At 46.4% G+C, this 12,895-nt stretch overlaps 1 protein-coding gene across 1 annotated transcript in view; it reads right to left on the bottom strand.

Moving 5' to 3' along the window:
• Positions 1 to 12,667, bottom strand: part of LOC115479959 (P2X purinoceptor 7-like) — a 36,975-nt gene extending 24,308 nt beyond the window's left edge. Inside the window, exons 1-2 of the mRNA XM_030218303.1 lie at positions 12,580 to 12,667; positions 1,818 to 1,953 (exon numbers count right to left, since the gene is read on the bottom strand). Of these exons, the coding sequence (XP_030074163.1) occupies positions 1,818 to 1,953; positions 12,580 to 12,667 (224 nt within the window). The remainder of the gene's footprint in view (positions 1 to 1,817; positions 1,954 to 12,579) is intronic.
• Between the last annotated feature and the right edge of the window lie 228 nt (positions 12,668 to 12,895).

Raw genomic sequence — 12,895 nt, 5'->3', positions numbered from 1 at the left:
CTATTTTAATGTGCAAAGACATCAATTTGTATATACTAGGTGAGCAACACATGCTACAGTGGCATAGCCATAGGGGTCCGGGGGGGGGGCTGGGCCTACTCACTGTGGGTTCTGGCCTCTCCAAAATTGTGGCACCGTTGCTATGACTGGCATGGATCCCCAAGCCCTGCTAGCAAAAGAGGTCATGCTCTGGAAGCCAGAAACTCCCCTACTGAGGAAGAGGAAAATGGTAGAAGTTCGGTACCAGTAGGGTTTAAGTGATGGGCACTGCACAAAGTCAGGAAAAACGGAGTCTGCTATGCTGCATAGAACAGGATGTGGAGCCACTAAGTCTTAAAGGGCAAAGAGTGGAATTGATGTCTGCATTCAAATGTCAAGAACTTGATGTGCCCTCTTTGAAGCTTTTGATCAGCTAATGCAATAAATGTGCACCTGCATAGCCCTTTCTTCCCTCACCTGTTAAACAGTGAGTGTCCAACTAGAAGTGTAATAAGCAATGGGGCTAAGATAATGTCATCATCTAGTTTATTATCTCTTGCCAATATAGTAGGAACTTAGCTATAAAAGGTAATGGGTGGTGGTCACCAGAAGACAGGGAAAAACAATGATTTGATAAAATATATGGTTTAGGTGACCACAGGATATGAATAAGTTGATGTTAACCAATGAATTAGTTCCAGTATTGTATAAATTGATTGTAGGTTCAGGAACTATTCAGTTAGGGCTATGGCATGCTTTATGAACATGGCCCAGGCTTGTTTGTACCTACATCTAATATAATAATTCGCACTTCCAACGTTCTGAAGCTGACTCCGTGGCAGTGTGGCAGTGAAGCCATGTAGTGTTCGTAGGGTTCGTAATCACACTCCCGATTACTGCCCCGCCCTCTAGGGAACTCTGTATAGTTGCCAGGGAAAGAAACGCGACGTCAGAAGGAGAAGGGACCAACCACAGGCAATCGCACTCGCTCTCACTGCCCCGCCCTCGGAGGGAACGGAAGGCTGCATAGTAACGCCACGACCAGAGAACAGAGGACCACGGTGGCGGGAAGCACACAAACCGCCTGACAGGACTCTCACTTTCAAGAAAGTTGAACTCCGAGGTACGGACATCTAAGGAGGAGGCAACCGCAGAGAACGGAAGGGGAGAAAAACGCTCCACGAAAAACACACTGAACTCCAAGGTACAGACATCAAAGGAGGAGGCAAGTGGACAGAACAGAAGGGGAGAACAATGTTTAATCACTCTCTCTCTCTCTCTCTCTCTCTCTCTCTCTCTCTCTTTCTTTCTCTCTCTGACAGACACCCCCCCCCCCCCCATTGGATCTATCTCTCACTGATACACACACAGACATTGTGCATCTCATTCTGCAGCATGATAGTACTGATAATACACCACTGAAAATTATTACCATCAGAGTACATTTATTTATTTATTGCATTTGTATCCCACATTTTCCCACCTTTTTGCGGGCTCAGTGTGGCTTACAATACGATATGAATCATGGAAATACAATTTGTTACAACTTGGTTATGGATTACATTGTGAAGAGTTATGTGAGACAATCAAAGTATTGTTAAGGAATATAACACTGGAACAAAACCTTGAAACATTGGAAGGAGACAGCGGGAAGCTAAAAGGGCATTATGTATGGTATACATATTAATGGCAGAAGGTCATAACCTTGCTAGCGCCCGTTTCATTTCAATGAGAAATGGGCTTTTTTTACTAGTCCTATAATAAAGCTGAGGTTTGCCTCTGATGAGAGTTGTGTGAATTTGTGTCCGGGAATTCCCAGGTTTCCACACTATGCTCACCAGGGTTTCATTTCTGGGGAAACAGCTTGGAACACAGTTCTACTGCTTCTTTTAGGACTCCAGAGTAGCAGGGGTGTTCTTATCCAGCTCCTCCCTTCCAGGCAGCCTTCAGAGAAGAGGAGGGGAGGAGGTGAGCCTGAAGCAGAGCAAATGACAGTTACTGTACTCCCTAATCCAGCCCCTCTTCTCCTGTTGCTGACCTACCTGCCCCTCCTCCAGCTTCACAGTTCCACTTCCTTTTTGTCTACCAATTAAGCCTTGACACTTGCAGTCAGCAGTACTTTCCCTGGGCCACCCCCACCTCCCCTCCCCCCCATAGACATACTCAGTTTTCACACATATGCCAACTGATTATGAATGGGGGGGGGGGGGGATGTGGTGGTAGCAGCCCATTTAGGCTTACCATATTTGCGCAGACAAAAAAAGAGGACAGAAAAAAAATAAAAATGGTTGCTACCTTTGCTAAAGAACACACATCAAACAGGACTGACATTAAGTACAGCAGTAGACAATTTATTTTTCAAGAACTTCCGGATTTGAGTTTCACTGAGTCTGAGCCCAAGCATACTTATCAGAAGAGCAAATATCCCTCAACAACTTTGGCTGGCTTCAGAGCTATCTTTGCATGACACGTGCTTACAGTTGTGCTGTACAAACAAAATTCCTTTGACGGGTTCAACCAGCAGGGAAATAGAAAGGAGATCAGTAATGCCTTTCTCTCTCTTTAGCGCCCCCAAGTGTCCAAACAAACGAATAGGCCAGAGATGGTTTCTCTCATGTGGGTAGGTGGGCTGGTCATAGGCACATAAAAGAAAAAGAGGATATTTTCCTAAAAATTACAAATCGTGGAGGACATATCTGAAGATGTCCAAAAAGAGGACATATACTCTTAAACGAGGACATATGATGAGGCATATTTTCAAAGCACTTTGGGAGGCTAAGTTCCATAGGTTTCTATGGAACTTTGGGAGGCTAAGTGCTTTGAAAATGAGCTTCATGGTAACCCTAGGCCCATTGAAAGTGCCACCAACTGCAAGAGTAGCGGAGTTTCTGACCAGTGGATGAGGACCTCTTCAGCTGGTGGAGCTTGGGGATCCCTGCCAGCTCAGTTATTTACAATTTGAGTTGGGGATCATGAGGGGTGAGGGAGCACAGAGAGCAGGGCAGGGGCAGAGATTGGTGGGGACGGTACATAATTTTATGTCCACACCCTCCCACTTTGGCCTCAGCCCCCCCCCCCCCCCTCCAAACTGAACATTTGGCTATGCAACTGATATACTAATTTCTCTCATTCTAGATCTCCTAAAAATCCATTTGACTGTGGGGCCTCAGGAAAGATTTGAGGGCTTTTAAATACACGAGTCGGTATTCAGCTGCCACAGTCAGTGTTTTTTTTTTAAACGCCTGCCATGGTGGTTAAAAAATATCTGGACAGCGGCTGGCACAGACTATCCAGATTATGTGATCAATGCCGGAACTTACTCAGATAGTGGCCATAGGCGCCCGGTATAAGAGGCTTGGAAAGGCTAAGCCTCCCCCCTGCTGCAGCAGAATGGATCAGCTGTGGAGTCCAGCTGCTCTGAGGGGATTAAATTGTTGATTTACCTCCATCCTCACGGGAAAGCGGGGGGGGGGGGGGGGGGGTTGGCTGGAGGTGTCCTGGGTTGCCAGGGAGATATTTAAGGAGGATGACTTCCTGACCTGTACTGAGGACAGATAGCAGCAGAACGGATACTGGGCCAGCATGATCAGAAAAAGTCACCAGACAACAAAGGTAGAAAAGATCATTTTATTTGCATTATAGTGTTTGCAATATGTCCACTTTGAGAATCAGGTGCTCAACATTAAAAGTTTATATTTATTTATTTATGGCATTTTATCCCACATTAAACATGAATTAGGGTGTTTTGTGGCTCAACGTGAGAATTGTGATATTATGATCCTGTTTCATATTGTTGACAGTCTGCATTTTCCGTTTGGGTGGTATATTGGTGTATTAGGTTCTGCCCAGTGTAATATTTATGGTACAGTAAGGTTCTGAGTGTGTTTTTGCACAAAGTTGTGCATAGTGTTTTGCAGTTGAGCGATTGTGCTTAGAATATGCTTTGAGCAACCACTTTATTCTTTGACATATGATACATATCTAATATCTAAATTTAATAAAAGGTATTAATTGTGACTTTTATTTTTCTTTCTTTATTTTTTCTGCATGTTATCAGACAATTATGGATTTAAGCTCCACCCCTGGGCCCCATCCCTAACCCCGCCCCTTTAGCCTCCCCAAACAGTTGGGCCACCGACCGCCTATGATACTGGCAACATTCAGTCTGCTAACTGGATAACTCAGAGCAACATTTTTGCTGTCCTAAGTTATCCAGATAGTGGACTAAATACCACCACTATATGGATAAGCTCTGGGACCGCCCTGGTTCTTCCCATGCTCCTCCTCGGAACTCTCTGAATAGGACCTTTGAAACTCCTGGTCAGTGGCAGTGCTACTATCCGGATATGTGCCTCTGAATATTCTGATCATATATCATGTACTGTGCTTCTGAATATTAACCCGATAGATTTTACTTTTGGTTTTATGAAGTATCAGGTGGAGCCTGCGTTGACACATCGTAGAAACTGTGAGGAGTGGGGTGGGAAGACACATTGGTCTACCATGCTATCAGTGCTATTTTAGGTTTTGATGTAGGCTTTGGGTCTATTATCAGAGATGAGGCCAAAAAGCAAATGTCTTTAGCATTCGGAAAGTGGAGTGACTCTTTGAATTCACACTGTGGCATGTATTTCTAGAATGTTGTAGGCCAAAAGTTTCACACGTTATATTTGCAAGATTTAAGCAAACAAAACACTTTTAATCTTTTACTGTATGCTTGAAAAACTCAGCTGTGGTTTCACTGTGGTTAAAGCACACTTGGAGACTGTAATAAACTGTGCTATCTTTTTGTGAGGGCCCAGCTATGACACTGCTTTACCCTGTTATGATTTATTTTAGTTACATTTGTACCCCGTGCTTTCCCACACATGGCAGGTTCAATGCAGCTTACATATACAGGTACTTATTTGTACCTGGGGCAATGGAGGGTTAAGTGACTTGCCCAGAGTCACAAGGAACTGTGCCTGAAGTGAGAATCGAACTCAGTTCCTCAGTTCCCCAGGACCAGAGTCCACCACCCTAACCACTAGACCACTCCACTCCTCTTTGTTAGAATTCTGCTAGTCAGGCAGGGGAATGCTTGGAACCGCTCCTGATTGGTCCGTCAGGGGCTGAGCTGATGTCAGTCTGTCTACTTAAGCTCACCTCTCCCGTCAACCCCTGCTTTGGCGTTTACTCCAAATCTGCTGAAGCCTTCCTTTGCTCTGGTTGAGCTGTTAGCTCTGTGCTGGTGTGGAGTTGTTACTCCTTCCCTGGCTGCAGTCTTCTATTGCTCTGTCTCTGTCTGTGTGTGTCTAATTACCTCTCTCTCTACACCTGGGGATCTCTGTTTAGCTCTGGTGCCCGGTGGTGAGTTACTTCTTGTTCTGTTCCAGTTGTTTGTTTGCGTCCCTTCCTTCAGAGTTCCCTTCTTGCTGTGTTTGTTTCTGCCTGTCAGGTCCTGCTGTTTCTCTCCATGGGGGTTGTTTGTTTTTCTTTGTACTCCCATTAACCTGTTGTCTGCAGTATTCCCTGCATCTGGTTTCTGTTTGTGTGCTGAGCTGGGTTTAACCCTTTGTCTGCAGCGCTTCTCTGCTTCCCCATTGTCTGCAGTATTCCCTGCCTCTGGTTTCTGTTTGGGTGCTGAGCTGGGTTTAACCCTTTGTCTGCAGAGCTTCTCTGCCTCTGGAAGTTATCTGTTTATTGCAGTTTTCCCTTGGTGACTGTTCTAGTACTTCCTTTACTGTACTACCTCCTGTATTTCTGAGCACGGTCCCTTTCTGTGCTCCGCTCTCCCTTTTGCTGACTTTTCCCTTCCGTGTTTTGCTGAGGGTCTCTGCCTACAGTATCTCTCCCAGTCCCTCACTTGTCGTGTTTCTGTGTATGCTACCTTTTCTCCTTGATTACCAGCACCGAGGGTGTTGCTGGTGCTCTGTTCCCCGGGAGGGGACACCTTGCTTAGTCTCTTTCTCCCCTCCCTAAGTATGACTCGGTTCCAGGTAGGCCGTGAGGCCCGCATGCTTGACTTCTGACTGAATCAGTTCCTGATAGGCCGTGAGGCCTGCCTGTATGCCCTATCTTCCCCTTTCTGGAAGTGCAAGATTGGTTGTGTGTGTGTGTGCAGGGATTGGTAGCTGGGATCGTGTATAGTACCTATTCAGTCCATCCTAGGCCTTGGCCTAAAAGCTATACTAGGCCTCGGCCTAGGTCCAAGGGCTCACGACCAGACTAACATACCCCCTACATTTATAATGGTGGATTCCTTCCAATTTTTCCAAATTAATCTTACTCCTAAAGTAGTAAGAGAAAAATCCACAATGAGTTAAATTTCTACCAGTGCAGAGTTCTAACACACAGCTTATTACTACTGCACCTGTGATGTAATCAGGCATTGTTAAAGTTGCTCTGCCACTGGTTGGTGCATTATGATGCACATATTTTTCATACTATAGTTTGGAATATTGATATTGAGATTAAAATAAGATCCAAAGTTTAATGGTAAATGTCTGCCACTGAACTGTTGCAGTATGAGACAAAATACTTTGCATGCATCTGGGGCAAATGAAATTTTAAGTTAAAATAACATTTGAATCAGGGCTGGCCCTATCACTAGGAAGTCTAGACTTCTGCCTAGGATGGCAGAAAATTGGGGGGCAGTCATAAGCGGCATTAAATCATAGCAACAGATGCTAGGCACAGCCTTGAGTAGATGCATGTGCTCAAGGCCTTCCGGGTCCTACCCCCTATGAAATGGAAGTTTGAAGAGAGCAGGACTCAGCAGGCCTTGAGTGCTCATCACCAACAGCTTTCACTGTGCTTTAGTACTGGTATTGTGTAGCATGGCAGTAGTTGTAGTGGAACAGCGATAAAAGGGTAGACGCTCAATAACGGGGGGAGGGAGTGTTGAAAAGGAAAGGGTGATGATGGAAGGGAGAAGAGAAGGGGTAATGCTGGACTATGGGGAGTTAGGAATGGAAAAGAGAGTTACTAGACATGGGGAGGGGTGAAGAAGGGTAGGGAAAGCTCCATGCTGGACTATGGGGGGAGGGGGGAAAGTTGGACCTTGAATGCCGCTCTTGGGAAAGTAGGGCCTTGAGCCACCACTTGGGAGACGGCACATAGCTGAAGGCCCACTTGTGGTATTGGATGTCCTTGAGCCAGCCTTGACTTGAATGGAATCATGGAAATATCCTAGCTTTTGAAAATGTTATTTCTATCTGTCTATCCTAATAAACTTGCTATTTGAACATTCTTAAGTGGAAGTTACATGCAAAAGTTGCAAAGTCTTCTGAAAGAGAGCAAAAATGAATTCAGCTACAAGTGATGCAGTGCATGGCACAGTATGCCCTGTACAGTAAGTAGATCCTGGAGAAGCCCTGAGTCAATCATGTATTGAGGGTATCCAAAATGAATACGCATGGGAGGGTGCTGCATACACCACCTCTGCTGATTGCAAATCTCTCTCACATACATTCATCTGTGGATATCCTGAAAGCCAGACTGACTGGTTGGGTCCCGGGTAATGGACCGAGAACCACTAGTTTACAGGTTAAAAATTGTGTATAAGAACTCAGAAAGGAACGCCATAATAAACAGAACAGAACCAATCATTCCAAGAAGAGGAAGAAGAGAGGGAAGAAGGGAAATAATCAGGGGGAAAAGTCAAGGTGCCTGGTTCCTGCAATCACAGGTTACAGCTCGCTAGTTAGTATGTCCACATGCCATATGAAAAAAAAAGAGTCTTTAGCATTTGTTTAAAATTCAAAAAAGAAGGTTCAGCTCTAATGTTTGAGGGATGGTTATTCCATGACTTTGGGGCTAAAAAAAAAAAGCATACTGAGGAACGTGTTCATTCGTAGTGGGCAAAACAGGAAGAAGGGATAGTCAATAATGAACAAACTCCATGACTGTGTCCATGGACAAGCAGTGGCGTAGGAAGGGCAGGGCGGTGGGGGCGGTCCGCCCCGGGTGCACGCTGCTGGAGGGTGCAGAGAGCAGCCGCACACCTGTCGGCTCCGCTGGTTCCCTGCTCCCTCTGCCCCGGAACAGGTTACTTCCTGTTCCGGGGCATAGGGAGCAGGGAGCCAGTGGAGCCGACAGGCGCCGCAGTTGCTCTCTGCACCCTCCAACAGCCAAGAATTCACCCCGGGGGGGGTGTCATTGTGCCGGGGGGGGGCTTGATGTGCCAGGGAGGGGGGGTGTCATTGCGCCGGGGGGGGGGCTTGATGCGCTGGGGAGGGGGGTGTCATTGCACTGGGGGGATGTCGTTCTGCACCTTGGGGGACGGACGCCACTGCACCCGGGGGGGGGGGTGCGCAGTGGCAATCTGCCCCGGGTGACAGCCGACCTTGCTACGCCACTAGGGACAAGTAATTTCTGTTGGGTTTAGCACCCCCAATAATTTTGAAATGTTGGCTCTTATGGTTAAGAATACTTTTTACTTTGTAGTAAAAAGTAGTTTTAAGAGCTGTACTTTATTACTTTTACTTAAATATTTTTTAGTAAGACTTTCTACTTTTACTTCACTGCTTTTGAAGCCAGTACTTTTACTTTTTACTCTAGTACTTTTAAAAAGTAACAACCTCATCTCTGCATACCTTGCATACCTGCTCCCTAAGTAAACTGTACTATGTAACACTGATGCTTTGAATTCTCATAGATGGGATAGCTTTCCTATACAGCTGAATTAAAGGAGCAGTCTCTTGTAGTCAGACCAGAAGATAACTAATTGTATGTTAAATAAAATCCAGACCGCCAGGTAGTTGTCCTTTCCTCCTAGGTAAGTGGCTCGAAGGACCATTCTGTGAAAGAGGGCCCACTGCTACATCCCTACTGCCTCCTGATACAAGGGCTAGGATCCCGTACCCCCCACCCCCCCCCCCCCTGCTTGTTCACATAGAACATTGCAACCCCGGTTGTCCATTTGAAAGAGAGTACTTTGGTTCTGTAGCCGATCTCTGAAAGTTTTAGAGCATTCCAAATGGCCCTCAGCTCCAGGAGGTTGATATGATCTGTTTCCTGAGCAGACCAAGTCCCTTGGGTGTGAGCTCATCAACATGAGTTCACCATCCCAGGTTGGATGCATCCGAGCATTCCAACTTCTGAGGAGTTGGAATTTGGAATGGTAGTCCCACAGTCATATTAGTCCGAATTGTCTATCAGAGAAGGGCATGAGTCATCCCTGGAAGAATCTGGAATATATCCGCTACAATCTCAGTCACCTGAGACCACTGGGAAGCTAGGGTCCACTGGGCCTTTCTCAAATGGAGACATGCCATGGGAGTGATATGCACTGTTGAGGCCATGTTGCCGAGCTGTGGCCTGCTTGCTGCTTTGCACCTGCAAGATGAGCGTTGTCAAGGTCTCTGCTCTTGCTTGTACAAGAAAAGCTCGAGCCTGCAATGTATCAGGCAGGGCTCCTATGTACTCCAATTGCTGAACTAGGAGAAGGTGGGACTTGGAGTAGTTTATGATGAACCCTAGTAACTCCCTGAATAGTTAGGCGCATTGACTCTGCCGCTTCTTCCTGGGATGTGCTCTTGATCAGCTAATTGTCCAGATAGGGAAACACATATACTTCCAGTCTGCGCAAATATGCTGCAGCCACCACTAGACACTTGGTAAATACCCTGGGAGCTGACGCAAGACCAAATGGCAGAATGTGATACTGGCAGTGGTGTTTCCCTACTTCCTGTGACTGGGAAGTATTGAAATGTGGGTATAGGCATCCTTTAAGTCCAGAGAGCACAATCAATCTTTTTCCTGAATCATGGGGAAAAGGGCGCCCAGGGAAATCATCCTGATCTTTTCTTTGACCAAAAATTTGCTCAGGGCCCTTAGGTCTAGGATAGGCCAGAATCCTCTCATTTTCTTGGGATGTTCTTATATCTCCCTTCTCCCGCCTTTTTTTTCCAAAGTATACACATTGAGATCTTTAAGTTTGTCCCCATACACTTTATGACGAAGACCACTGACCATTTTAGTAGCCACCTTCTGGATCGACTCCATCCTTTGAATGCAGCTATGCTCTGCTGGATCCAGTCAAAAGCTTGCCCCTTCCTTCGACTGGGGAGCCGGCTGAAACTTCTGAAGTCAGGACTGCCGAGGCCAAGAACACTAGGCTTGGGGGTTCTGGGCAGAGCAAGAAGGTGGCGGAAAACCATGCCCTTGAGAGTAGTAAGGTGGGCCTAGGCCCACTCAAAGACCTCCTAGAGGGAGAGGCTGCTGCTGGAAATTACTGAGACAGGGTCTGGATGGTATTACTACTACTAATCATTTCTATAGTGCTACTAGATGTATGCAGTGCTGTACACACTATATGCAGGTACTTTCTCTGTCCCTAGAGGGCTCACAATCTACATTTTTGTATCTGGGGCAATGAGAGTTAAGTGACTTGCCCCAAGGTCACAAGGAGCTGTAGTGGGAATTGAACTCAGGATGCCAGGATCAAGGTCTCCTGCATTGACCATTAGGCCACTATCTCTTCTCTTTGCTCCCCCCCCCCCCCAGTTCAGCATCTGCCCTCTCTCTTCCTTCTCTCCTTTGCTCCAGGTTTCTCTCTCTCCTTTCCCTCTGCTTTCCCCACTCCCCAAGTCCACCATTTCTCTCCCTCTGTCACCCCTCCCCCAGATATTTAGGCATTTCTCCCCTTCTGCCCCTTGAACATTTAGGCATCTCTCCATTGTCCCCCTCCAAATCCAACATCTTTGCCCTCCCCCATTCTGTTAGGTATCTCTCCATCACCCCCCCCCCTTACCATCTGGGTCCAGTATCTCTCCCTTTCTGTTTCCCCTACCATGTATTTGTGTGGGTTTGGCCTCGCTCCAGCTTACCCTGCTTGCCGGCAGTCCTCTACACACTGCTACGGTCGCAGCAGAGGCAGCACTGAAAGCTGCCTGTTTAAGTGGTGAGGCCTTTCTTCTGCCACATTCCACCCACACAGGAAGTTGCATCAGAGAAGTGGGGCGTGGCAGAGGGAATGCCCCACTGCCCAATGAGGCAGCTTTCAGTGCTGCCTCTGTCACAACTGTAGCAGCATGTGAGAGACCGGCAGTGGGCGAGGGAAGCTGCTGCGAGGGTGGACCTACTCAGGCATGTGGGTGTTTAACTTCAGGTGACCCCCTACTGTTGGGCAGCCCTGGGCATTTTGCTGGGCTCACTCAATGGTAGCTATGCCCCTGCTCCTAGTATGATAAAATAACCCCAGCTTTTGGCAGGGATTATTGTACCATCAATTTATGCCCACAATGCGACTTGTAGTATGTACCAGATGCACACTGTAAGTCGCATTCTGGTTTTTACATAGTAATGAGGTGCTTTACATGCAACTGCATGTTTTGCATCTCATTAATATGTAACCTGTGGTGACCTAAATATCACTTCGGCAGAGCAAGACAAGCTGTGTTAGAGCCATTTAAGTCATGTTAAAGGGAAATAACATGATGTAAGGCTCTAATGTAGCTTTATAACTTACCCCCTAAATGAATTAAACTCAGAGGCTGCCATAACCAAAGCAGGAGGGGCTATTTTAGACTCTCAGTTATTATTTAGCGAACATATTCGTCAACTGGTACAGTCAACATTTTACAGTTTGCATACGTTGATGAATTGAAGCAGATGTTGTGCGCACATGATTTTCGGATAGTGGTACAATCATTGATAATAACGAAGCTTGACTACTGCAATGCCTTATACCTGGGTGTGGCTAACACATGGTGTAAAGCTTTGCAGATAGTTTAGAACTCTGCAGCTAAACTGATTTTGGGGGAAGGCAAATCTGAGCCCATCACTTTGCTGTTGAAGCAGCTCCACTGGCTGCCTGTGATGTACCATATTCAGTATAAGGTTCTGGTGCTCACTTTCCAGACATTGAATAAGGTGGCTCCATAGTATTTACAAGTGATAAAACTGTACTCTCTAAATTTTTTTAAAGATCCTACTACTACTACTACTACTACTACTAATTAGCATTTCTATAGCGCTGCCAGGGTTACGCAGCGCTGCACAAGTTTAAACATGGGGAAGGACAGTCCCTGCTCAAGAGAGCTTACAATCTAAAGGTAAAAACTATGTAGTCAATGTAGGTATCAGGAATGGGAAGGTGGTTAGGCACCAAAAGCAGGGGAGAAGAGATTTGAGTAAGGACTTGAAAATGGGCAGGGAGGGCGCATGGCGTATGGGCTCAGGAAGTCTGTTCCAGGCATAAGGTGATGCGAGGCAGAAGGGGCGGAGTCTGGAGTTAGCGGTGGTGGAGAAGGGTACAGAAAGGAGTGATTTGTCCTGAGAGCGGAGGTTACGGGTGGGAACATACGGGGAGAGGAGGGTAGAGAGGTAATGGGGGGGCTGCAGATTGAGTGCACTTGAAGGTCAATAGGAGAAGCTTGAACTGTATACGGTAGCGGATCGGGAGCCAGTGAAGCGACTTGAGGAGAGGGGTGATATGAGAGTATCGGTTCACGCGGTAGATAAGACGTGTGGCGGAATTTTGGACAGATTGAAGGGGGGATAGGTGGCTAAGCGGGAGGCCAGCGAGGAGAAGGTTGCAATAGTCAAGACGAGAGGTAACGGATGCGAGTGGACGAGGGTTCGGGTGGTCCGATAGTGAGAGGCAGGTTTCTGTACCAGCACCAAATACAATTTGCTCTGCAGACACATCAGCATGTGTCTTCTCTGCTGCGGGTCCAGCACTGTGGAACAGACTCTGGGACATATTTGGTTTTGTCCAACCTTGTAACAATTTAAGAAAGTTTTAAAAATGAATTTGTTAATGCAGGCTTTTTTTTAAAGCCTAGATGAAAGCTTTACGTGTATTAAGATAAAAGGTTGTTTTTCCACATGATAATAATGTTTTTTTTGTGTGTGTGTGGGGTTGTAGTGTTATGCTTTACAATATTAAGATGAATGCTCTTAAGGGTTTCCAACACAAGCTATTTTTAAG

The sequence above is a fragment of the Microcaecilia unicolor genome, chromosome 11, assembly GCF_901765095.1.
Source record: "Microcaecilia unicolor chromosome 11, aMicUni1.1, whole genome shotgun sequence".
Lineage (NCBI taxonomy): Eukaryota > Metazoa > Chordata > Amphibia > Gymnophiona > Siphonopidae > Microcaecilia > Microcaecilia unicolor.
The sequence above is the reverse complement of the archived record's forward strand: the minus strand, read 5'-3'. Positions and strand labels throughout refer to the sequence as shown.